General features: G+C 43.9%; 1 protein-coding gene across 2 annotated transcripts in view; it reads left to right on the forward strand.

Moving 5' to 3' along the window:
- The window catches only part of COL24A1 (collagen type XXIV alpha 1 chain), a 321301-nt gene that overhangs the window by 98762 nt on the left and 197328 nt on the right, over positions 1-25211 (forward strand). For both annotated transcript variants that reach the window (XM_047785408.1, XM_047785409.1), the window contains exons 20-21: positions 2350-2403; positions 16315-16368. In XM_047785408.1, the coding sequence (XP_047641364.1) occupies positions 2350-2403; positions 16315-16368 (108 nt within the window). The remainder of the gene's footprint in view (positions 1-2349; positions 2404-16314; positions 16369-25211) is intronic.

The raw sequence follows: 25211 nt of genomic DNA on the forward strand, positions 1-25211 counted from the left end.
AATCTTTGGAAAAAAAAGCAAAAAAGGAAAAAGGAGTTCCCATTGTGGCTCAGCAGGTGAAGAACCCAGCTAGTATCCATGAGGATGCAGGCTCAATCCCTGGCCTCGCTCAGTGGGTTAAGGATCTGGTGGTGTCTTGAGCTGTGGTGTCACAGATGCAGCTCAGAATCTGCACTGCTGTGGCTGTGGTGTCGGCCGGCAGCTGCAGCTCTGATTCAACCCCTAGCCTGGGAACTTCCATATGCTTCGGGTGCAGCCCTAAAAAGAAAACAAACAAATCTTTGAAAAATGTATACTTCGAACTGAAGCTAGGATAGACTTATGAATTAATATTTGTGAGATGGCTTTGCCTTTAGACTCTCACTTTACTTGTCTGTATCTTATCATTATAAAAAATTGTAGATATTTGACCCGGAAAACTTTCCTAGTTATGGAAGGATATGGCTGTTTAATGAAAAATTGCTTACACAGAATTAATAACTATGGTAAAAATAAATTATACAAGTTAGCACCTAGCAGAATCATTTGTTTACTGTCATGCAAAGAATGCTGTAAGTCCTAAGGAGGTCTCTCTTATCTTGTATTTCCTACTTTGGGTTTTCTCCTATCTAAGATATTGGCATTACTGATACTATTTCCAAACCGACCTAAGTTGTGACACGAAAAGCTGTTTTAAAGATAAAAGCATGTCCTCGTCCGGAACAGGGAAATTTTTAGCCTGCGAGTATTTAAAACTAGAGAAAAGTACCAATCTGAAGTTGTTAAGAAATATTTTTTTAAAAAAGAGAAAATAAAGACAATTATTATGTCCTTTCCTTTTTTTTTTTTTTTAGCTAGAAGTTGCTATCATTTCTAAAAGTTTACTTATTTAATTCTCTAAAAGTTACTTGAAAACTCAGTTTTTAGAGAGTTGACATTCAAGGAAACTTGAAATTGAAGCTTTTCAAAATGAAAATGTTTTCTGAAAGATAAGTAAAATTATTCCACAATTTATTTTTTAATACCAAATTGTGAGTCAACTTTTCTGAAAACAAAGCCTTAGTGTATGCTGTTTTTTCAGGCTTGTGAATTCAGCGTCTTGTTTGGATTTTGCCACTAGAGGGCCTCAGTGAGAACCCTGTGTCTGTCTCTGAGGCGCCCTTCCTTTTAAGAATTTGACTCCCCTAGACACTGATAATGATGAGTATGATGGATTTGATTTTGCTTATTTAGGGAAATTTAAATGAACTTCTGCCAAGTATTTTATTGCTTTTCTTTAGATTTGATTGCATAGTTGTATTGTGTACTGTTTCAGTCCAGGTTTTCTGGCACTAAGACTGATTTAGTGCATATGGAAAACTGCTTTACTTCTTGGAAAGTGGGTAAACTCATATCTTGCAGTGTTATGTATTCTGAAACCTATTTAAGTCAAAATTGAGGCTCACATAGACATTTAATATGTCAGAACTGATGAATTTGGTAGATTTTCATGAAAACAAGGGGATCAGGTCACTGGCCTTCCCTGTTCTGTAGCTTCCTCTCTGAGAACACCACCAGCCCTGTCTAGTTCCAGGCTTTCATCTGGTTCTCTCGCCTCTAAGAAGCCTTTTACCCTATTCTTCTTCTTCAGCCCTGACTCCACATGGTTAATCTCAGAGCCAGAAAATGGGTGCAGCGACACTGAGACCACAGCCTCAGGGTTTTAGCTAAAGGAAGAGAGCACTTTAGGAATTCTGGGTACCGTCTGGGAGAGGAGAGGGGTGTGAAGGGACGGAGGAAGGAAATAAAATGAGTAGCATTCAGCGGGAACTCTCTGCGTGCCGGGCGCGGTCCCTGTAATGCTCACAGTGGCTCTGTAGGAGGGGGCCTACTGTTGCTGTCACTCCCGGGCTGGTGGTCAGGAAACTGAGGCTGGGGGAGAGCTCCGGCCGCAGGAGTTTAAATCCAGGAGCTTCTTAATTATTAATCAAGCCCCTTGGAGTTTTCGAAGGAGAGACAGTCCCAGAGCGCTGCCTGTTTATGAAAGCAGGTCCTCAGTCCAGAGTCTGCTACCGACCTGAGGCACCTTCCTGTCTTATACCTGGCTCTCTCTCACGCGAGCGCACACACACACACACGCACACACGTTTGCTCTGATTTGGTGTCTGTTGGTGTGTTTGTAACTGACGTTTATGTGTTTCTACCATAACGTTGATTATAAATTCTTTCTCAGCAGTCATGACAAGTCTGACATATATTGCATGTTGTTTGCTGGAAAGTCATTGCACCTTTGTGTGGCATAAGGTATTTCCTGTTTTTTGCTTAGTGTATATTTCCTTTTGAAATAGTATTTGTTAATGTTTATACTTTGTCCCCCTCCCCCCATTTTAGGGCCAAGCAGGCGACCCAGGACCCCAGGGACCATCTGGCCCTCCAGGACCAGAGGTAAAATGTGGGCGGGAAGAGAATAAATTTAAATAAAAATCGTAGAAATTGGTAGAACATAATTTTATGTAATAGGTTTGAAAAAGCTTCTCTTTAAAGTTCATATGTTTATAAACAGTTTGGGCTCATTTTTCTGCTCTGTTAGAAGGCATATGTAACAGTGATCTGTAGAAAACGGGAAACGGGTTATAGCCACGCTGTGACCCTAATTAGATCTCGACTCTCATTCTGTACAAGTGCTAATAACACACACTTGAGGCTTGAAATCAAATTTCAGAAAATAAACTCCACCGAATTTTTAAGGCAAAGTGCTTCCAGTTTTTGAATATGCATATATCATTCGGATATCATGCTGAGATAAATACAGTTAAATCTATAGAACGTATATCAAGTTAACGTGTATATTCATTGACATTTGGCGTAATGCTCAGTGTAAAGCAGCTTTTTGTTTCCTGTAAGACTACGTAGGATATAAGCTTCTGAGATGAAACATATGTTTTTTTTAATTGTTTTATGAGTCAAAGATATACTGGAGTTCCCCTTATGGCTCGGTGGAAATGAATCTGACTAGTATCCATGAGGACATAGGTTCGATCCTTGGCCTTGTTCAGCAGGTTAAGGATCCGGCGTTGCCGTGAGCTGTGGTGTAGGTCGCAGACATGGCTGGGATCCCACGTTGCTGTGGCTCTAGTGCAGGCCGGTGGTTACAGCTCTGATTTGACCCCTAGCCTGGGAACCTCCATATACCGCAGGTGCCACCCTAAAATAAAAATTAAAAAAAGATACACTAACTACAAGGAGATAAAGCTTTTGACACTCACCCTAGTTTAGAAATATAAGCCAAAATATATGCATACACACACAGTCATATCTAATTCAGAGTAATGGATGCAGCAGCGAAACTGAGAAAGTGAATTCGGCTTCACAATAAGTGGATCAGTGTGATAAATCCCCCCAGTGTCGAAGCAGGAGGCAGAGTTTCCGGGAGTGGCGCTGTGCTGGTACTCCCGCCCCAGGTAAAAGCTGTTAGGGCCAAGTCTCACTCCACACGTGTCTCTCACGGTTGGCTGACTTCCTTAGCAAATGCCTGTTCTTACCTATTGTCTCATTTAAAAGTGTATTGGAATTGATGGTTCAAAAATCTAAAAAACTGCGTTATACCTAGTTTTAATAGTAGACGTGTCATAGGAGGTAAAATATAGCGATGTGTTAATGTCATCATTTTGGGAAGAAGGAAGTTGTTTTGAGTAATTCCAATGATTATTAACAATTAAAATAGTAACAGATTAATAAAAGTTTCTCTCTTTTACAAGCCTACATTCTTTTAATAACCTTATGAAAACATTCCTTGATGTATTTACCTGTCTTCTCATGCTGAGGACATAAGGCCTAATTTATCTTTTTTTTTTTTTGTCTTTTAGGGCCGCTCCCACAGCATTTGGAGGTTCCCAGGCTAGGAGTCCAGTCAGAGCTGCAGCTGCCGGCCTACACCACAGCCACAGCAACGCGGGATCCGAGCCCCATCTGTGACCTACACCACAGCTCACAGCAGTGCTGTATCCTTAGCCCACTGAGCAAGGCCAAGAACCAAACCCGCATCCTCTTGGATGACAGTTGGGTTTGTTACCGCTGAGCCACAGTGGGAACTCCTGATTATCCGTTTTATGTATGGTAGTGTGTTTCTGTTAATTCTGAACTCCTGAGTTATCCCTCCAACAACGTTTCCGCTTTGTTAACTCTAAGTTTGCTTTTTGAAGTTTGTGAGTCTGTTTCTGTTTTATAAATAAGTTCATTTGTATCCACACATAAGTGATATCATATATTCATCTATCTCTGACTTACTTAGTATGATAATCTCTAGCTGCATCCGTGTTGCTGAAAATTGCCATTATTTGTAGATAGCATACAATTTCAGTGTATATCTCCTTTTTTACCCAAGAGTTACTTAAAAAGGAGTTTTAAAATTTCCAAGTGGAGGAGCTGGCAGTTTTGATTTTGTTAACAGTTCCTTGTTTTCTTGCACTCCGATCCTAACTTGTTCTCTTTTATGCGACTTACGGATCTGACCTTTTCTCTGTGACCTCACACCCGCTCACTTTGTGTAAACGTTCGACATGAACGTGACGAGAAGGTGTGGTGTTGTCATCAGGTGTGAAGGTTAGGGTAGCGCGACCTGCTCTTCGCACGGGTTGTGTCCTTTACTTTCCGCCGTGTCTTCACTTCTTTTTGTGTCAATTGGATGGACTGTGGCAGCTGTTGATCCAGTTGCTCTGGGGCCGTACCTGGTACTTACCTCTTGCTCCTTTGCTGTCTGTTGTTAATTCCCGTCGCCCTCAGCCCCTCTCAGTAGGTCTCGGTGACTTGCCGGTGACACGACCTAAACCTTCATTGCTGCTGGGCATGGCGTTGGTCTGGCAGTCCAGGCCATGGCCTTTGTGCTTCCTGGGTCCCATGTGTATTCCTCCCACCTTTTTTCTGTACAGCAGCCTCTCCGTTTCTTTTTGAGGCGGTTAACCAGGCTGGTTTGGTGGCTCCTCTTTTTGTTTGCTTGTGTCTTATCATAAAAAGTCTACAGCGCCGTGGCAGCCCTAAGTTTTCGTCTGAAGGGACCTGGGCCGTGTCCTCTGTCCAGAGCGAGCCCCTGTGGGTGTTAGGATTTCCACCTGGAGAGCCCAGCGCTGTGGGGACGGAAAGCAGAGAAGGTGCGGTTCTAGGCGGGGTGGCGGGCAGGACCGCGGCTGCTTCTCCTCCTGGCTCCCAGTCTCACGTATCCCATTAGGGGCATCAGCAGGAGCAAGTCTCCAATTTAATAGACGCACTGTGTTCTAAGGGGCGGCGCGCCCCCCTCGCATATTGTTTCTCCTGCGCTGGCTCTTCCGTTAAGGCGGGAGCTGCCCAGTGTCCGATGGGCCGGCCACCTCCAGGTGGAGCCGGGTGGACTAAGGTGAGTGGACCGTTTCCTGGGCTCGCGGTTGTGCCTCCTGCAGTGTAGACATGCTGGGCCCTGTGGGGCCCGTGCCTGCGGGTCAGGAACTCTGTCTTCCCCTAGACGTGGTGCTAATTAAACCTCTCAAGGGAGGAGGAGCACTTTTAACGCAAATGTGTACCTATTTCCGTAAAGACGAACTTCTTAGCCTTGCGGATTGAAAGGGCCCACGGGAACATAAACTGTTTGTGTCTTCTTTGAGAATCATCAATGAACAGGGGGCACCTGCCAGTGAGCGCCTGTGTGCCACGTGGGCAGGCCAGTGACCTGCTGTGGCAGTAACGCCGCACGTGACACAGCAGCCGCGCGGGCTGTGGACCCTCTGCAGTCGTCCTCCAGCATCCAGCCGACGCTCACAGGGGCCGCTGGGGCACAGGAAGCCGCTCAGGAGGAGGCTGCCGCCCATGCCCATTTTCGCTCGCTAGGGGGTGGCACTGACCTGACATTCCCTCCACACACAGCGGGGTTGGTTGGCAGTTGGGTCCACGTGAGCGACTGGCTGAGTCTTAGGACCGAAGGGCCGCCTCTCCAGAGGAGCAGCCCTGCATTTGCAGCTCCTCTTTGGAAAATCCAAGTCTGATTATTCATTTTCAGCAGATCTGTTTCAGGTGTCTATTTTACATGAATCACTAAAAACACAAAACCATGGTGAATTAGATCAGGTCCTGACCTTGCAGAGCTTATACTTAAGAAGTTAGTGCTAAATGCAGACCACACCAAAGCCTCCACTGTCTCTCTCCCCCAGACATCAAGATTAACTAGCTTTGATAACATGGAAAACTGAAAATCAGGTCTTTCTTTGAACGTGTAGGACCAGTGTGGTTCTCGCGATGAAGGAGCCGGAGACTCTCTCCTCCGAAGTCCCTGCTCCCCTGTTCTGCCCCCTCGGCCCAGGCTCTCGTCTGTCTCAAAGACCAGTGTCTCGTCTCTTTCCATAATTTACCCTTCTTATCAAAGCTCGTTTTTAGGGAAAAATGGGATAAATACACGTCATCCAAGCAGTACTTGTTAACAGCTAACTGCAGTATAACCCCTCTCCACGATATTGACGTCTCAACACTAAATGGAAACCTGGAACTGATATAACAGTTCTTGAGCTGTGGACTTTTATGTGTCGTTTGGTGAGCAGGGAACATGTGTGGTTGATTAGAGACTTTGATGTGCCTGAGATTACTCACACCCTTCAAGGGGCCCTCTGAACAACCAGCAAGATAGGACAAGGCGGGCCAGTATGTCCTGCTCATGCCTCCCAGCGTGGAAATTCGCATCTTCTTACGAGCTGGCCAAAGCAAAGCATTCTGAAGTTTGGTTGAAAATGCTGAGTTAGTTGTCACTGGCATTGAAGAGAATTGCTCATCATTCAAGGCCATCTGAGCAAATGTCGCTTCAAACCACTTCAGTTTTTTTCTTCCCAATATTTTGCTTAATCTTTTTTTTGTCTTTCTGCCTTTTCTGGGGCCGCACCTGTGGCATATGGAGGTTTCCAGGCTAGGGGTCTAATCGGAGCTGTAGCCGCTGGCCTACACCACCGCCACAGCAACTCAGGATCCGAGCCACATCTGCGACCTACATCACAGCTCATGGCAACGCCGGATCTTTAACCCACTGAGTGAGGCCAGGGATCAAACCTGCATCCTCATAGTTCCTAGTTGGATTCGTTAACCACTGAGCCACGACAGGAACTGCTTAATCTTGATTAATTATTAAATTGTTGTAACAAAGAAGTTAAATATAGCTGCACATTTAACTCTTCACAGAATTATAATTTTATCTTGTGTCTCAAGATAAAACCTCATGTGTTTTAAAGATTAAAACTTGTTCTGGAATGGCTCTTTGTTTTTAAGAAAAACTTCTGGAAAATGCTATACAGGACGCTTTTCAGCTTTGTATGCACAGTGGTGTTGACTGTTGACTTTGAGCGTCCTTCCGGTTCTGGCAGCAAACCCCCTTCAGATGTGGTAGCAGCGTGGTTAGAATATTTGTAGATTCCATTGTTAACCTCTCTGGGCTGGAGAGCTTGCCGAGGAGTTGATTCTGAATTATGTCCTTGGTAAACGAGGCCAGTCGTTTACTACAGAGATGAGCTGGGACCACTCGTTACAGAGATACCAGAAGTGGCCAAGCACTGGGTCCTCTTTTTCCACGCGGCGGCCTCCACTGGAGGCAAAGGCCGAGTTCATCCTGAGTCTGTTCATGCCAGGTGAAGGTGTGCTTCGTGCCAGGCGAAGGTGTGCTTCGTGCCAGGCGAAGGTGTGCTTCGTGCCAGGTGAAGGTATGCTCATACCAGGCGAAGGTGTGCTTTGTGCCAGCAGAAGGTGTGTTTTATACCAGGCGAAGGTGTGCTCATACCAGGCGAAGGTGTGCTTTGAAATGTCCATTTGGCGCCTCAGTGAACTTGATTGGAATCCAGCTGCCTGTGGCCCCAGCCGCACTGGGCAAGTGGACCTTCGTGCTGATGGATTCTCGTCACTTAAACCAGTTTCGTCTTTCATGTCTCTTATCATTTGCATTGAGTAATTTGATGTTTTTAGTTGTCACTCAAAAAGTGGTGCTGAAAGAAAACATCATTAAATTAGTCGAGAAAAAAGTATTTCTTGAGTCCCTACAATGTGCAAGGCTGCCTGGAGAACAGCGTAGGTGTGTGTATACACAAAAAAGATTGTATTGTCCTTATTTGGGGGAAGTTTACAGCCTCCTCGGGAAAGATGAGGTGTGTACATGTAGTTTTAGGTATAACGGTCACAGCAGAATTAAGTAAGTGGTTACTATAGCTCAGTGTTAGCAGAGAGGTTAAGGTGAGATAGGAGGATTAGGGAAGGGGTCGCGGAAAAGATGAAGCATGAATTGAACTGTTGATGGGAAAAAAAAACCAAAAAAACTACTGTTGATGGATCAAGGGCAGGAAAGGGGGAGGGCAGGGCAGCCGGTGGACACACGAGCAGCACTGGCCGTGCAGGTGGGTCCTGTGCGTGCGGAGCTGCAGGCAGTGAATGAGGCTGGTTGGGCCTGACGGGGCCTCCTCGTGCTGGTCCAGAGCGACAGGTAAGCTTGTCAAAGTAGGTTGGTGCTGAATGGACAAGGCCTTTTACTCCAAACCGTGTCAGAGACGGAGGCTTCCGTGGCTGCGTAGACGGGCCTGATTTTGTATTGTGGAAAAACGTGGGTTCTTCCCTCCTCCCCCAGGTAAATCAGCCCACGTTTTATCGATCTGCCTGATTTCTGTGCATAGTCTTCACAAATTTCTCTCCTTCCAGGCTCAGTGTAGGTGGTCGTCTCCAGAAATGTTACCTGAAAAGTGATGGCCTTTTCCGCTAGACCGAGATGACCCTTAGTACTGCCAGTGGCTGTGACTAGGAGCGCTTAGTGCTGTGCTTGCAGCGAGGTAGACCCGAGGCCGCTCCCAGGTTGGTGAGGAAATCTTCCACCCAGAGGAGAGTTAGCAACAACTAGGGCAGCTGCCCTGGAAGATCCTTCTCGGTCCCAGCACTGGGTCTGCAGCCCTCTCTCCCGGCGCCCCCCCCGCCCCGCCCCCGCCCCAGCAGGCAGTGCAGTGGGGGCTCTGCCACGTGGCCGCGTTTCCTGCCTGTTCCCTTGAACTCTCCTCACATCTGCTGCCATCTAGTGACGCCCTCATACTTCCTCGTCCGGAAGCTATGTCTCTATCAGAATCCCATCCTTATCCCCTGAACTGAGATGGACTCTGAAGGATCTGAAATTTTATCCAATTTGCAAGCCAACAAGTTAGCCTGACAGTTTCACCAATTCTCGTAGAAGACAGAGGACTCCTGGGACGGAGACAAAAGGTAGTTTATGACTCTCAGCCATAGCAGTTTCCGGAGCATCACCATTTGTGCACTGCTTCTCGTCGGGTGCTGGGGAAGCTCTAGAAAAGAATGGGTTTGAGGAAACGCATCATGTGGACAGTAAGTGTTTCTGCCTCTCGCAATAGGGGAGACACTTTCTCCATCCTCACTGTAGAAAATTCCCTGAAAAGAGGTGGAAGCGAGGAAGGAGAAGGCCCTCAGAAATTCCAGAGCCTGTGGACAGTTGTCTCCCGCAGCATGTCAAGCGCTGGAGGGTAAAGATGAGCTCGGAACATTGACCTTCTCCATGAGCTTGGATTGTGCTGGAATAGGGAAGCGCAGCCGCGTGAGCAGAGTTCTGTGGAGGGGACAGGAACAAGCCAAGGTTTTGACTACAGCAAAGCATGAGAGGCTTCCCAGATCAAGACACCCTGGAGTTGGTAACGGTGCGTCTGAAGGACCGGGGCAGGGAGTTCAGAAGGGCTTCTGAGAAGCAGGGCTCCTGGAGAAAAGACGACGGAGTAGTAGGGGCCTAGCCAGTGCAAACAGAGGGCGGGGCAGTCCTGAGGAGGCAGGTGCATTTAGAGGACAGCAGGTAGTTCAGCATTTAGTCACATCTGTCTCCATTGAAAGTGACAAACCTAACTGCGTTTTCAGCCACAAAATCAGGACTGGCTCATGTGGTCGTGAAGTCCACCAGTGCAGGTGCCTAGAGGTTTGGCTCGATACAGGAGCTGAATGAATTGAATCAAGACGCTCTCATCTCCTCACCCTTCTCAGCCATTCACGTCACGTTGTGGAAAAGGTGGCTCTTGGCGACTCTAGGCTAATATTGCTCTCAGAGTTATAGCAGCCTCAGCAAAGCGAGACCGCTCCTCTTTCCTGACAGCTCCAGCAGAGATGCTAAGGCGGACTCCGGCCAATCTGACTCGGAATTTGTGGTCACCTTTAAATCAGTCACAGTAGCCCCCGAACAGGAATACGGTTACTGGCCGGCTTCAGATCACTTTCCCGGCAGCAGACCAGAAGCGCACGCCTGCAGGTTGGGAAGAGAGGTGCCTCCCAAGGAGATGGCGAACAGACGAAAAGAGTTCCTCCTCCCCCTCACCTCTTCAGGGCCCGTCATCTGTACGGACCCTTCTTCCACTTACACAGTCTTTAAAATGCCTTTAATAACACAGTGCGGCCGCCCACACCGCTGGGAATACCACGTGCTCTCCCTTCTCCAAAGGAAGATAAGCCAGGGTACTGGTCAGTTATTACTTGCAGCTCCAAGGCTAGGTTTTGGGGTTAGGTGCCTCCCCAGGGAGGCCCAGATACAGGTCTGCATCTCAACTAATGAGTGTGTGATTTTGGAAGGAAAACAAGAGAGCCAGGATATTCATTCCATTTGGAAAAAGAGGGAGTGAGAAACAACATAGAGTGGCCCTGCCCATGGGGGGTTTATTTAGAATAAAAATAGGCAATTGCTATACGCCACTTCTTGTAACAATATAAATCGGCTTTTTAAATCACCTAACTTCCCTCTCCCACAAACTTACACACACTGAAAGGAGGAGACTCTGAGCTCAGAACTGTCCAGAATAGACGTTCTGTGAAACCAGGGTCTGTCTTCATTCTGTAGGGTTATGTTCAGTACCGAGAACAATGCCCGACACACAGTAACTACGCCTTGAATGAATGCCTAGATGTTCTTTAATGGAGATGCTCATAAGAATTCTAAATGAGTCAAATACATAGACATTGAGCACCTGAGAAGATGCTTCTATAAAGGTATGCCTCAAATCACAGTCGTGTTATTATTTCCAAGACAGTATGAAATCTGAGTTTCACTGAGTTTTATCTGGGGACAGGTGTTCCAAGGTTCTTCCAGTGGTTACAGACTGTTGTGTAAGAGGCCGGCAGTTATCCAAAACATCCAATAGCAACTACCTTCTTGTTTTACCGTTTTGTTAAAGTATAATGTATGTATAATAAACTGCATGTATTTAAATTGTACAACTTGATAATTTTTGACATATGTAGTATTTTTGAAGCAATCACCAAAATCAAAATAGTGAACGCATCCATCAAACCCTCAGATTTCTTTGTTCACCTTTGCAGTCTCTCCTTTCTGACCCTGTGTTCTTTCCTGCTGCACTGTGCCACCCATCTGCTTTTTATCAAACTTAAGCATCAAATAATGGTCAAAATTGCTTACTTAAAAATTATTTTTCGTAAAATGTTTCTTGTGGACTTCAGTAGAATGAAAGCGGGCTCTGCAGGTGACTTAGTGGGTTTTTTGACTTCTAACATTCGTGAAGACTATTCAAGCAGTTTTACTTAGAAGAGAGGAATTCGTCATAAGGAATTTTATTGTCTTTGTGGATTTTCTCTGCTGAGATTTTAGGATGTTACATTTAAATGGAATTCAGAGTTCAGCTGTGCTATATTTACTGCTTAAACGTAAAGAGTTACAGAAGGGAAAATATATGAATAGCAATAATCATTCGCCAAGATTTACAATGAGATCATAATGAAAAAAATCTGGTTTTGATGGCTTTTTAGATCTAAAAATAACAAAAGAGAAGGAGAGCCAGATACTTAGATGAATTCTTTATTCTGCATTTGTTTTTCCAGAAGCTCATATTTTCTGCTTGTGGTTTTCTCAGAAGACATGATAGTTGGTTAATTTGCAGTTGCACACTTCCCTGTGCTAAAGTTTAGTTCCTATAGTTTACTAGGAAAGTGAATTTATTACTTCTGTCCTTCCAAATATTTTTTTTGGCATTAACTTTTGGATGGATTATTTTCACTCAGAAAGGTCATTTTAATCTTCTTTTATGACTTTCCTACTTGGACTTGCTATATTCCTGACATGGCATGTAGCTCCGTAAATGTTAAAGACCAAAATCTCATGACTGGTTTTTGGATCCATGTCCCAAACCCAGTTCTCCCCTTACAGACCCTCTCTCCCTCTGGATGCATTCCTTCTTATCTGCATATGTAAAATTTCAGTCCTATCTATAGAGGCCATACTGGGGTTTTTCTTTGGGGGGGGGGTTGTTTGCTTTTTCAGACAAAGGGTAGCTTTGGAAACTGCCTAATTGAAAATATAATTATTCAAATACAATTTGTTTTTAATTTGGTCATCAGTTCAGGCCATCATATGCTTACTGAATGCATAGCCCAGCACCAGGTGAGGCTTTGTATAACTTTGGCCTCTAGGAAGTTATATGTTGTCCTAGCTTAAATGGTTCATTAATTTTGTCTTTTCTCAATCTCTACTTTTTTCAGGCTTATACTCAAAAACTAAATTTAAGCCAAACTGTACTCTATTTTTGTGTATCTAATGAACACTGTATATAAAAGTCAATGAAAAACTTTGAATTTTTCATGACAGTTAAATGGCCTAAATGTCACTCATCTATAATAACAGTATTTATTTTATTTGTGGATTTTTTTTGGCCACGCCCACAGCATATGGAAGTTCCTGGGCCAAGAATCAAACCCGTGTTATAGTAGTGACCTGAGCCACTGCAGTGATAATACCAGATCCTCAACCAGTTCCACAGGGGAACGCCTGTTTGTGGATTGTTTATCTGTTTATCATTTTAGATTTTTTTTTAATTGGAAGGGCTATATAGTTCAAAAGAAAACAACCACTCTTCTTGAAGGAGTGCTGAAGTGCTTGCTGTGTACCATAGAATACCACATATTTATCCTCTAGCTTCCAAACTTCCGAATACTGACAGAGTCAGAGTGACAATATTTTACTTTCATGATTTCCCAGGAAACAAGTAGAATCTGCTAGTGCTTTGGTTCTCAGGTTTTGCTTTACAAAGTGCCTGTGCATTAGTCTCCAGCTTTTAGTGATTAGAGAATAATAAGACAGTGTTTTTACTGGCGAGAATGCTGAGTCACTCTTCTTAGTGCAATAAACAAATGTGAGGAGTCCAAAAATAGAAGACACATTTTTACTGATTTTTAAAGCTACTTGAGTTTTCTACTTTTGATTAAAAATAGTGATTAGACTATTTCTATTAAGATTGCACCAGATGCAGGGTAGAAAAGTCAGTATACAAAAAATCAGTTGTTTCTCTGTACTAATAATGAACTATCAGAAAGAGAACTTAAGAAAACAATCCCATTTATAATTGCATCCAGAAAATACCTAGGATTAAATTTAACCAAGGGGACGAAAGACCTATGTACTGAAAACTTTAAGACATTGATGAAAGAAATTGAAGGAGGAAAAGATAAATGGAAAGATAATCCATGCTCACCAGTTTGAAGAATTAATACTGTAAAAAGGTCCATACTATCCAAAGCAATCTACAGATTCAGTGCAATCCTTATCAAAACTCCAATAGCATTTTTTCACAAAAATAGAACACACAATCCTAAAATTGATATGGAACCACAAATGACCCCAAATAGCCAAAGCGACCTTGAAAAAGAAGAATAAAGCTGAAGGCATCACGCTTGCTAATTTCAAAATATACTGCAAAGCTATAGTAATCAAAACAGTATGATATTGGCATGAAAACAGACACTTAGATTAGTGGAATAGAATAGAAAGAAAATGTGACCAGAAATAAGCCTATGCATATATGATTGATTAACCTATGACGGAGAAATCAAGAATATAGGATGGGAAAAGGACAGTCTCTTTGATAGGTGGTTCGGGAAAAATTAGACAGCCATGTGCAAAAGAAAAAAATAAGATTGGACCCCTCTGTTATACCATACACAAAAATCAACCCAAAATGGATTAAAAACTTGAATGTATAACCTATACCCATAAAACACATAGAAGAAAGCATAGGCAAAAATCTCCTTGACTTTAGTCTTGGTGATGATATTTTTGGAAGTGACATCGAAAGCATAGGCAAAAAAATTTAAAATAAGCAAGTAGGACTACGTCAAACTAAAAGCTTCTGCACATCAAAAGCAACCATCAGTGAAGTGAAAAAGCAACTTACCAAATGGGAAAAAATATTTGCAGATCATGTATCTGATGAGGGGTTAATATCCAAAAGATATAGAGAGCTCATGAAACTCAGTAGCAAACAAAAAACACTGATTAGATACTATCCAGCCTTAAAAAAGAAGGAAATCCTCGTTGCATCATGAGTGCATTAGCTGTCAGGGAGATAAGTCAGATGCAGGAGGACAAACACTGCATGATCTCACTTTATGTAGAATCTAAACAAAAACAGAACTTAGAGACACAGAGAAGGGATTGGTTGTTAGAGTCCAGGAGTGAGGGTGGAAAGCGTGGCTGAACCGGATGAAGAGGGTCCAAGGTGCAAATTCCTGGTTACCAACTAAGTGAGTGGTGGGGCGGCATGTGCAGGGGAGCCTGTTTTCCTTCCGTGAAAGCAATCAACATGTCTGTTAAGAGGGTTTCTATCGGAAACTTCAGAAAGCTGATCCTTTGACCAGTCTTTCTGTTACCGCTGCCTTTTCTCTTGCCAGAAATGTCCTCACGTAATACTTTTTCCCACAGAATCCAGATTTTTAAATCAGAGTCAAGGCATTTCCATCCTAATCCTACTGGATGAGTTGATATCACTTGCTTTTGAATTTTTTTCTAGGATGAGTATTCCAGAATCAACCTCGCTATTCCATCTTACTTGTAGGCATTTCAATTACTGTCATATTTTCCTCTCCACAGAGCTGTCTTTTCTAGCCGATACTCATACTTAATTGCAGCCCTCTTTACTTTTAAAAATGATTATTCTTATATTTGTCTTATTTCTTTGTCCATGTCAGAAGGAAGCAGCTTAACCTGTGACAGAATACAAGTAAAACTGTATCATTAGGTTAGCAATGTGGAAACTTATTGTGGTGAATTTTATTCTGATGCATTATTTCAGTAAGAATGTGAGCTAACCATGTTAGAGTGGCGGTCTTGGCCTGTTCTCAGCAGAGATTTTTTTTTAACGCTTTGGTCCATATCACTTTCTTGAGACAGCTGTTTTAGACTGCTAAGGGACACTTTTAAAAGGATAAAATTAAGATTCTCAGGCAAATATAAGTCAATGTGGGTCCAAGATTTTATTCGGTTCATTAATTAATGATGGCACCAGTAAGATGTAATTGAGCTCTTAGTTCAGCGACAGTCGGGCAGCTGTGGAGCAGAGACCGAGCTCCTTCCGGTGGCCACACAGGACAACCTGGTCACGCATTTGAGTTCTGGCAAAGGGTCCTCCCAGGTGGAGGTTGCAGCTTCAGGCTGAGCATAAGGTTCCCAAAACACCACCTGTTACATCGCCACCAGCCAATCAGAAGAAAGTGGCACACTCTGTAGCCTTCACCCCAAATCTTGCCTTAAAAACTCTTCCCTGAAAGCCACTGGGGAGCTCAGGTCTGTTGGGCATGAGCCACTCTTGCGCTTTGCTTGGCCTTTGCAATAAACCTTGCTTTGCTTCCAAAACAACAACCAAACAAAAAAAATCCCAAAGAACATTTGAGTCAGTTACAGACAGTTAAACATGGGGATGTCAGGAGAAGACGTCCTGCGTATCAAGCGCTAACCTTTGGGGTCCCTATTTTTCACCTGCATATCAAGCGCTAACCTTTGGGGTCCCTATTTTTCACCTGCGTATCAAGCGCTAACCTTTGGGGTCCCTATTTTTCACCTGCGTATCAAGCGCTAACCTTTGGGGTTACTATTTTTTACCTGGAGGAAGTTGTTCGCATCTCTCCCTGTCAAAGGGCCACAGAGTAACATATGGCTGGTAAACGCTGACTCTAACAAATGGACCCCCGATCCTTGGTGGCTCTGTGGCCCCTAGGGCACCAAAAAGTCCTGTTAGATGCCTCTTTGCTTTTTTTCAAGTTGAGAATGGTTTTGAATAAGATTTAAAAAACTCTTAGACTGGATTAGAGAATTTTCCTTGAGTCTGAGGACTGTTTGTGAACAATTGGCCAAGTAAGCTCTGTTTAGTATACTTTGTAAGTTTTGTGTTCCAGTATCAGACAACTGCCTAATGATTAATCATTAACATTGAAGCTCTGAGGAGTATAAATTGTCTTAACTGGACGTCAAAGAAATGCAAAGCGAATTTTCATATGCTTAATACATTAAAAATAATTTACTATGGGATAAATGCTCTATATTTTTATGTTCCCTAGGGTTTTCCAGGAGATATTGGGATTCCTGGACAGAACGGTCCTGAAGGATCAAAGGTAAAGAAAAGAAAGAAAAAAGTATTATATCTATAGTTTTCTTATATGAAGTCTCAATAAACGGGTAAAAAAAAAGATTTTAGAACTATCAGAACATTTCTGTATTTTGTTGAGCTGTCTCAGGTACGTTCTAAAAACAGCTTGTATCAATCAGGAAGTAGTTTGCATATCTGGCTGTTCTTTTGGTGTTATTTGTTTAGTAGGAGTATGTTTATAAAACCTCTTGAGTTCAGGTCATTGAAAATGATTTTCTTGGTTTGGTCTGGGCTGCAGTTAGAGTGACAGTATTTGCAAAGCACATCAATCATGAAAAGAGATTGCCTGGAAGAGACGAAAAAGAAATTTAAAAACCCTAAAACGCTTAGGATGAGCGTTTCTGGTCACTGAAACTCTTAGGCCCCGTAAAATATCCGGTGCTTGGAATAGGGAAAGCCTGCGGTGTTCCGGGATTGATACGTAGCACAGAAGCCCCAGAGAACCCGAAACCCTTCTCTCACGTGCTTTACTGCTGTTGTGCGTGTGCCGGAGGTGACCCGTAGCGAAGCTTCGATCCCCAGCTTCGCCAGGCAGGCCGGCCTAGAACGAGCCTTGGAAACCCGTGAGGTCTTGGGGATGAAGACGGCGCTGCACGGCCTGAAGTCTGGGCCGCTGCCGGGTCCTGGGCGCAGGGCCCCGGCGAGCTGAGCAGCCGGAGTGGCGGGGCCGCGGCGCCCAGGTCTCTCCCCGCCCGCTGGTCTCGGGTTCAGCGGAAGCTCGTTCCATCCCCCCAGCAGCTTCGGGACGTAGGTCTCGTCCCCCTGGCTTAGGGAGCAGTGGTCAGAGCGGACCTGGCCCTCACCGTCACGTGACTGCCAAGTGACCTAACCGGAATTCTGACCCAGACGTGCCTCGCCTTTATTCCGTTGTCACCTTGGAACAGACTTGACCCCTCCCCGCTTGGCTCTTGGACCCGGCGCGGGCTCCGGTCCTTCTTCACCAGGATGCGGCTCGCGCGCTCGCCTGGTCTTCCTGCCGCCAGCCCGGCGCTTCCGCAAACCCACGGCCACACTGCGACTCGGTCCCGCGTGTAAAGCAGCGCCCTCCCGTCCCCCGCCGCGTCCTCAGACTCTCCAGTCTCTCCGTAGCCTCCAGAAACTCTCTGCCTTTCACACAAGGTTGTCTGTGACCCACCCTCTCAGTCACAGCGCCCGTCGTTCTTCCAGAAGCACGGCTGCGGGTAAAACCTGCTGGAGGAGCAGAGCCCACGTCCGGCTGCAGATGGCAGCGCGGCCCGCCTGCCCCCCTTTTTGTCTGGGTGCCTCCACCTCCCTGTGCCCGGCGTCGTCGTCCAGCCGACCCCCCCCCGGCTGGGTCTCCAGGAAGCTTGTACTGATCCGCTCTTCACTGTGTCCCTGAAACAGCTCCCAGGCACTTCTCTTCATATATTACAACTGCTGATTTGCTTACCTCTCTGTTAGGTCAAAGCTTTCTGAGAAGAGACACTCATCGGTTTTATACACGTCACAACAACGATAGTAATAATCATAGCATTTAACACGAGGATAGTAGATGGTGCCTGAACGGATGACTGATTGAAGGAGTGTATTTAAAACTAATCTGGAAAGAAACAGTACAGCTGGGTAACAGGTTAAAGGAAAGTGATAGAAAAATTTGGAGATGAAACTGAGTCTGTGGCTCAGTTACTCTTCCCCTGGATGAGCTCACAGTTTAGTGAGAGATAACATGTTTTAAAAATCACAAAATGTTTTAAGAAGTGCTCTAGATAGGGGTTGAAGTGCTGTGAGAGCCTAGACAATTGAGCAACAGATTCTTTTTTTTTAATTATAAGTACTTTATTATTTGTTTCTTTATTTATTTTTGTCTTTTTGCCTTTTCTAGGGCCGATCCCACAGCATATGGAGGTTCCCAGGCTAGGGGTCGAATCGGAGCTGTAGCCACCGGCCTACACCACAGCCACAGCAACGCGGGATCCGAGCCGCGTCTGAGACCCACACCACAGCTCACAGCAACGCCAGATCTTTAACCCACTGAGCAAGGCCAGGGATTGAACCCACAACTTCATGGTTCCTAGTCGGATTCATTGACCACTGAGCCACGACGGGAACTCCGAGCAACAGATTCTGCCTTAAGACACTGGGAATTACTTCAAGAGGAAGTGATACTTGAACTTAATGTTTTCATTCTTCTGTAGGGTTTCCTAACTTTTTTAAAAAAGAATTTGTTGTAAGTTAAAACTGTATGCGGTGATTCACCGTTTTTAAAGGTTAGACCCCATTTATAGTTACTATAAAATATCGGCTGTGTCCCCTGTGTTGTACGGTATACTCTCGTCGCTTGTTTATTTTCTGGGTGATAGTTTGTGCCTCTCCCTCTCCTCGCCCCGTCTTACCCCTCTGCCGTGAACTTCATGGTTTTATGTGTGTATCACACTAGATGAAGGACAGCGTAGTTCTCTAGGTCCTTTTCCATTTGGAAAGTTTGTTCTTCTTGAAGTTTTATCAAGAGAAATGTCAGAACTGAAGAAAGCCTTCTGACCTCTTAAATATTGTTATAATTTCTATCTTTATATGATTTTAATCGTTATCTTGAAAACTTCCTTTTCATGACTTCCTTTAGTCTTACGACTACAGTGGTTAAAAGTGGGACAGACGACCTTACAGCCAGACGTTTAATGAATATTAATAGTTGTCTTTCCAGGAGTGGTAATTCTTTGTGGGTTACTTTACGTAAGTTTTTTGATAAATCTGACCTTGCAGCCTCATCAGCACTGACGTCATGAGACTAATTGATTTTCTGCACATCACTGTATTTTAAAAGAATGTTTTAGAAAAAATGATTTAATCAAAGTACCAGGAAATTTTAAAGGGATGTGAATATTATTTTATGTTCTAGAGGTTGAGAAGGGTCTGTTTTTGTCTCTTCTTTATTCTTCCTATTGGCCTTGAAATTGTTTCTAGAAACAGGAGGGAAAAACAGAGCCAAATATACTGACCCTATTAAATAGCGTGATGTGTTTCTTTAGTTGTGTACACCCATAGGCATTTAAACCTCCCTTTATCTTCATATACATGTCTTATTTGGAAAGTGGGTACAGTGTGAACTACGAAAGTTGTGTTGAGGCTGTACAGGTTGTCATCAAACAAATCCTCTGCCTTCTATTTGTCATCAGACAAATCCTGTGCCCTCTCTTTGAAATACATGGTCACCCTATTTGCAAACAAACTGTGTTCCTTCCAGAGCAATTTGGCACAGCTCTAAAGAAGCCTTTTATTTTCTCTTCATTTTCTGCCAGTTGACTAAAAACCTCACGGTAACACTGGAAACTTGTGTTCGTGACGGTTCCAGTGATTGTGGGATTGTGTGTGTACGTATGTGTACGCAGAGCTGCAGAACGTACTTCAGCAAAGCCTTCCTGAGAGCTGCCCACGGTGCAGTCTGCTGTCACGTGCCCCGTAGCGCCAGCAGAACCACATCCCTTGCTGCTCCCCGCAGGAGAGGGGCACCCAGTAAACAGTCTCTGCTCTCCCGTCAACAGGAATAACTGATTTGAGGCCATCGTGGTTTATGTTGTTACTTTGGCTGCGGAATTAAGGGTGGTCAAGTAGGCTGTCCTTGTCTGCTGTATAACTTCCCTGATGAGCTTTTAGAGAAAGCCTCTTAGGGAGGTTATGTTATGGAAGATATGGAAATAGTTTTTACATTGAATTATTAACAATACATCATGTTTATCTGTATAGAGATGAGCTAACCTGATGAGAGGGAACTGCTAACCTAAACGGTTCTCGGGAATCACCTCAACCAAGCCCTGAGGGGTCACGTTCCAAAATCAACATTTTGTACACAGATTCCTTATTTTAACCATTCTGTTTTCCAGGCAGCAGTCAGCTGAGAAATATTTATCAAGTGTGTACAATGGAAAACATTGTGTTAAGCAATTACTTGAAAACAAGATTCGAACATGCCCTTCTGGCAGTGCCCGTTACGGCTCAGCAGGTTAAGAACCCGACACAGTGTCGGTGAGGATGTGAGTTTCATCCCCGGCCTCGCTCAGCGGGTGAAGGATCCGGCATTGCCGTGGCTGTGGTGCAGGTCGCAGACGCGGCTCGGATCTGGCGTTGCTGTGGCTGTGGTGGAGGCCAGCGGCTGCAGCTCCGATTCAACCCCTGGCCTGGAAACCTGCATATGCTGCAGATGTGGCTGTAAAAAGACAAAAAGACAATGATAATAATAAAAAAAAATGCTCTTCTGTTTACTAGGACCTTGTAATCCCCTGGAAACATAAGGTTTCCACATGTGAAAAGTTAAAAAGCAAACTAGGCAGAACGTAATAAGTTATGAAGAAGAGAATAATTTATGTGGCCATTTTTCTGAGCGGCTTCATGGAGAAGTTGGGATTTGAGTTGGATGAGCTGGATTTGGCCAAGTAGATCCAAGGGATTAGAGACTATGCAACTGGCACAAAATCAATCAAAGCTTGTGTCAACCTAAAAAAAAAATGCACACCCTGAAAGCTGAGAATTAAGTTTTACTCGAGGTATAATTAGGACTTAAGCCCAGGAGACAGCAGCATCTCAGGTCGTCCTGAGAAACCGCTCCAAGGAGGCCAGTAGGCAAGGGAGGGCGAGAGGGTATATAGGAGTTTTTGGCAACAAAAGGCAGGGAGTGGCAGCAAAAGGGGCCTGGGCTCCCTGAAATCCTTCCTTTGACATGCCCCCGGCTCTCGGGCCAGGATCCTGGATTTTCACAGCCTGAGCCCCCCGGGCTCCGGTTAGGAGGCTGCCGGGTGGCAGGTGTTCTCCTCTCCACCCAGGTCCCCTCAGGGCCCCGGGCTCTCCCTGGAGGGGGGCTGCCAGCGCGGATGGCTGTGCCATCCTTTGCTGGTCGACGAAGCCGCAGCCTGCGCTGAGTCTCAGACAGCTCTGAAATGCCGCCCCAAAGAGGAGGGGGACATAGCAGGACGTATGTGGTGCCGGTGAGGGGCGGTGCCTGCGGCCGACACACTTGGGCCGCTTGCTCCTGGTCTCCGGAAGGTCCCTGCCAGTGGCAAGGAGCACACGTCCCCAGGAAGGATTTTGGTGTTTTTCTAGATGTGAGGAGACGCAAGAATCAGGCACATACAATCTCCTCCTAGAACGTCTCTGACTATCTGAGGAGCAGTTTGTCCAGTTTTCCCGGAGGGCTTCATCCCGCCTCCTCCCTGAGCTCCGCTCAGGCGCTGCTGGGTCGGCAGCTGCAGCGGCTCATGATGGAACCCACGTGGAGGCCGCTGGCAGGTGCCGGCAGCTGCCGGACTCCCCTTCACAGCTGGAGGTGTGGGAAGAAACCTGCTTGGCTCCAGAAGAGAAAACATCAGTAGATTGGGACGAGCCTAGACATAAAGTTGGGAGTCTGAATGCTAGTGAGCCCGGAGGAGATTGTTTTATTGTGGTAAACAAAACATCTATTCTCAACAAATTTTGAAGCGTACAGTAAGTATTGTTTCCTTTATGCATTTTTGAAACAGCAGGTATCTAGAAAGTGTTTGCCTTGCGTGACTGAAACACTCCGGGCCCGTATGAGAGCAGCTCCGGTTCCCACCTCCCCAGCCCCGGCAGCCCCCCTTCTCTTCCGCTGCTGTGACTTTGACTGCTGGGCACCTCCTAAGTAGAATCAAGCAATATTTGTCTTTCTGTGATAGGCTCATTTCACTTAGCTTAAGGTCTTCAAGAATCGTCCCCTATTGTGGCCTGTGTCTGAATTTCCTTTTTAAAGGCTGAATAATAATAGTCCCTTATCCAGCAGTCCAAAATTCATGATTTTTAACCCATCAGTGTCTATTAAGACTGTTCGCACCTATGGGCACGGCTTGGAGATTTTGTGGGTTTGGTTCCAGACAACATGCAAATATCACAAAAACAAGTCGCACAAGTTTTTTGGTTTCTCAATGCATGTAAAAGTCATTTATGCTAATCTATAGTCTGTTAAGATTGTAATAGTATTATGTCTGAAAAAAAAACACCTTAATTTAAAAATACTTTATTGCTTAAAAATGCTAACCATCGGAGTTCCCATCGTGGCGCAGTGGTTAACGAATCCGACTAAGAACCATGAGGTTGCGGGTTCAATCCCTGCCCTTGCTCAGTGGGTTAACGATCCAGCGTTGCCATCGTGAGCTGTGGTGTAGCTTGCAGACGCGGCTCGGATCCCATGTTGCTGTGGCTCTGGTGTAGGCCAGTGGCTACAGCTCCAATTCGGCCACTAAACCTGGGAACGTCCATGTGCCATGGGAGTGGCCCAAGAAATGGCAAAAAGACAAAAAAAAAAAAAATGCTCACCATCATCTGACAATGCAGGTTTGCCGTGAAGCTTCAGTTTGTTAAAAAAAAAAAAAAAAAAAAAAAGCACAGTATCTGTGAAACACAGAAAAATGAGGAGTGCCTACATAGGCTATTGTGAATATTGTGAGCATGGGCATGCAAATATCTCTTTGAATCCTGTTCTAAAGTCTTCTTCTGTATAAATACCCAAGAGTGGGTGGCTGGATCACATAGTAGTTCTATTTTAATTTTTGGAGGAACGGCCATGCTGTGTTTATAGTGGCTGCTCCATTTTACATTTTCACTGACAGTGCACAAGGGTTCCAGGTTCCCTGCATCCGTACTAACACTTGCTATGTTACGTTTATTGGTTTTAGACCACCTAACAGGTGTGAGGTTCTATCTCTTTATGGCTTTGATTTTCATTCTTGGATGATTCCTGGTGTTAAACAATTTTTCATTTGCCTCTTAGCCATGTGTATGTATTGCATTTGTATATCCAGAAATATCTGCAAGCCCTTTGCCCATCAATTTAATTGGATTATTTGACATTTTTTGCTCTTGGGTTGGAGGAGTTCCTTATAAATTTTAGACGTTACACTCATATATGATTTGAAAACATGTTCCCCCATATTCTGTGGGTTGTCTTTTCACTAGGTTGATGGTTTTCTCTGCTGCATGGAAGCACTTAGTTTGAGCATTTAGTCTCTTTTTGCTTTTGTTGTCAAATCCAAAAAATTATTACCAAGACTTTGTCAAGGAGCTTTCTGCCTATGTTTTCTTCTAGGAGCTTACTAACCTTTAATCCATTTGTTCATGAATGTAAGTATATTTTAAATTGATTCATATGTATGGCATAAGAGTTCAATTTAATTATTTAGCAGTTTTGCTAAAATGACTTGTTTAAGAGACTCCTTTTTCTCCACTGTTTAGTTTTGGCGTCCTCATCAGAGACCATTTGATGGTATGTGCCTCAGCTTATCTCTGGGCTGTCCATTCTGTTGGTCTACATCTGTGTTTTTGGCCGGTACCAAATGGTTTAGATTATTGCAGCTTTGTAATATGTTTTGTAGTCAAGAAGCATGAGGCTTCCAGCTTGGTTATTCTTTCTCAAAGTTGTTTTTGCTATTCAGGGTCCTTTTTGGTTTCGTATGAATTATAGGTTTTTTTATTTATCTTCAAAAAATTCCATTGGAATTTAAGTACATCTGGTCCAGTGTGTCACGGAAGGCAGTATTTCCTTGTTGATTTTCTATCTGGATGATGTAAGTGGGGTATAAATGTCCCCTACTCTTACTGCTCTCAGTTCCTCCCTTTAGGTCTGTTAATACTTGCTTTATATATTTAGGAGCTCCTGTGTTGATGCATGAACATTTACAAATATAATGTCCTCTTGTTGGATTGACCCCTTTATACAATATGCTTCTTTGTCTTTTATTACAGTCTTTGCTGAAAACCCATTTTGTCTGATGTAACTATAGCTACACCAGCTTTATTGATGTTTCATTTGCATGGAATATCTTTTCCATCCCTTCACTTTCAATCTGCTTACATCTCAGGTCTCTTTAGACAAAATATTGATGAGCCTTGTTTTTTAATCCATTCAGCCACTGTGTGTCTTCTGATTGGATAATTTAGTCAATTTACATTTAAAATAATTATTGATAGGTATATACTTAGTACAGTTTTGTTCAGTTTTTCTAGTTGTTTTTGTAGATCTCCTCTATTCCATTTTCTCTTGCTCTCTTCCTTTGTGGTTTGATGACTTTCTTTGGTGTTATATTTAGATTCCTTCCTTGTTATCTTTTGTGCATCTACTATGAGTTTTCACTTTGTGGTTACCATGGATTTTACATGTAGCACCTATTTTAAGGGGATATCACTGAAGTTTGAAGGTATGCTAAAAATTCTACATTTTTACTCTCTTCCCTTATGTTTTATGTTGTTGATCTCTTATTTTACATTTTTTTTATTTTGTGTATTCCTAAGCTAATTAGTGTAGTTATTGTTAATTTTACTGCCTTCGTCTTTTAACCTTCATAACCTTCATACTGGTTTTATAAGTGGTTAATCCACTGCCTTTACTATGTACTTGCCTTTACCAGTGAGATTTTTTTTACTTTGTAGGTCTTCGTCCTGCTAGATAGTGCCTCTTCTTTTCAGTTTGAAGAAACCCCTGTAACACTTTCTGTAAGGCTAGTTTATTGGTGATGAAATCCTTTAGTTTTGGCTTGTCTGGAAAACTCTCTACTTCTCCTTTGATTCTAAATGATAACTTTTCAGGGTAGAGTATTCTTGTTTAGAAGTTTTTTCCTTTTAGCACTTTGAATATATTATGCCACTCTCTTCTGGCAGCTAAGTTTTTGCAGCAATGTCAGTGGAATGGGAGTCTCATTGTATGTCAAAAGTTGTTTCTCTTGCTGCTTTTAAGACTCTATCTTCGTCTAGTTTTTGTCATGTTAATTTTTATGTGTCTTGATATGGATCAGTTTGTATTCATCTTATTGGGAACTCTCCTTACTTCCCGGACCTGAGTATCTATTTCTT

Source organism: Phacochoerus africanus, chromosome 6 (assembly GCF_016906955.1).
Source record: "Phacochoerus africanus isolate WHEZ1 chromosome 6, ROS_Pafr_v1, whole genome shotgun sequence".
In the NCBI taxonomy this organism is placed as follows: Eukaryota; Metazoa; Chordata; class Mammalia; order Artiodactyla; family Suidae; genus Phacochoerus; species Phacochoerus africanus.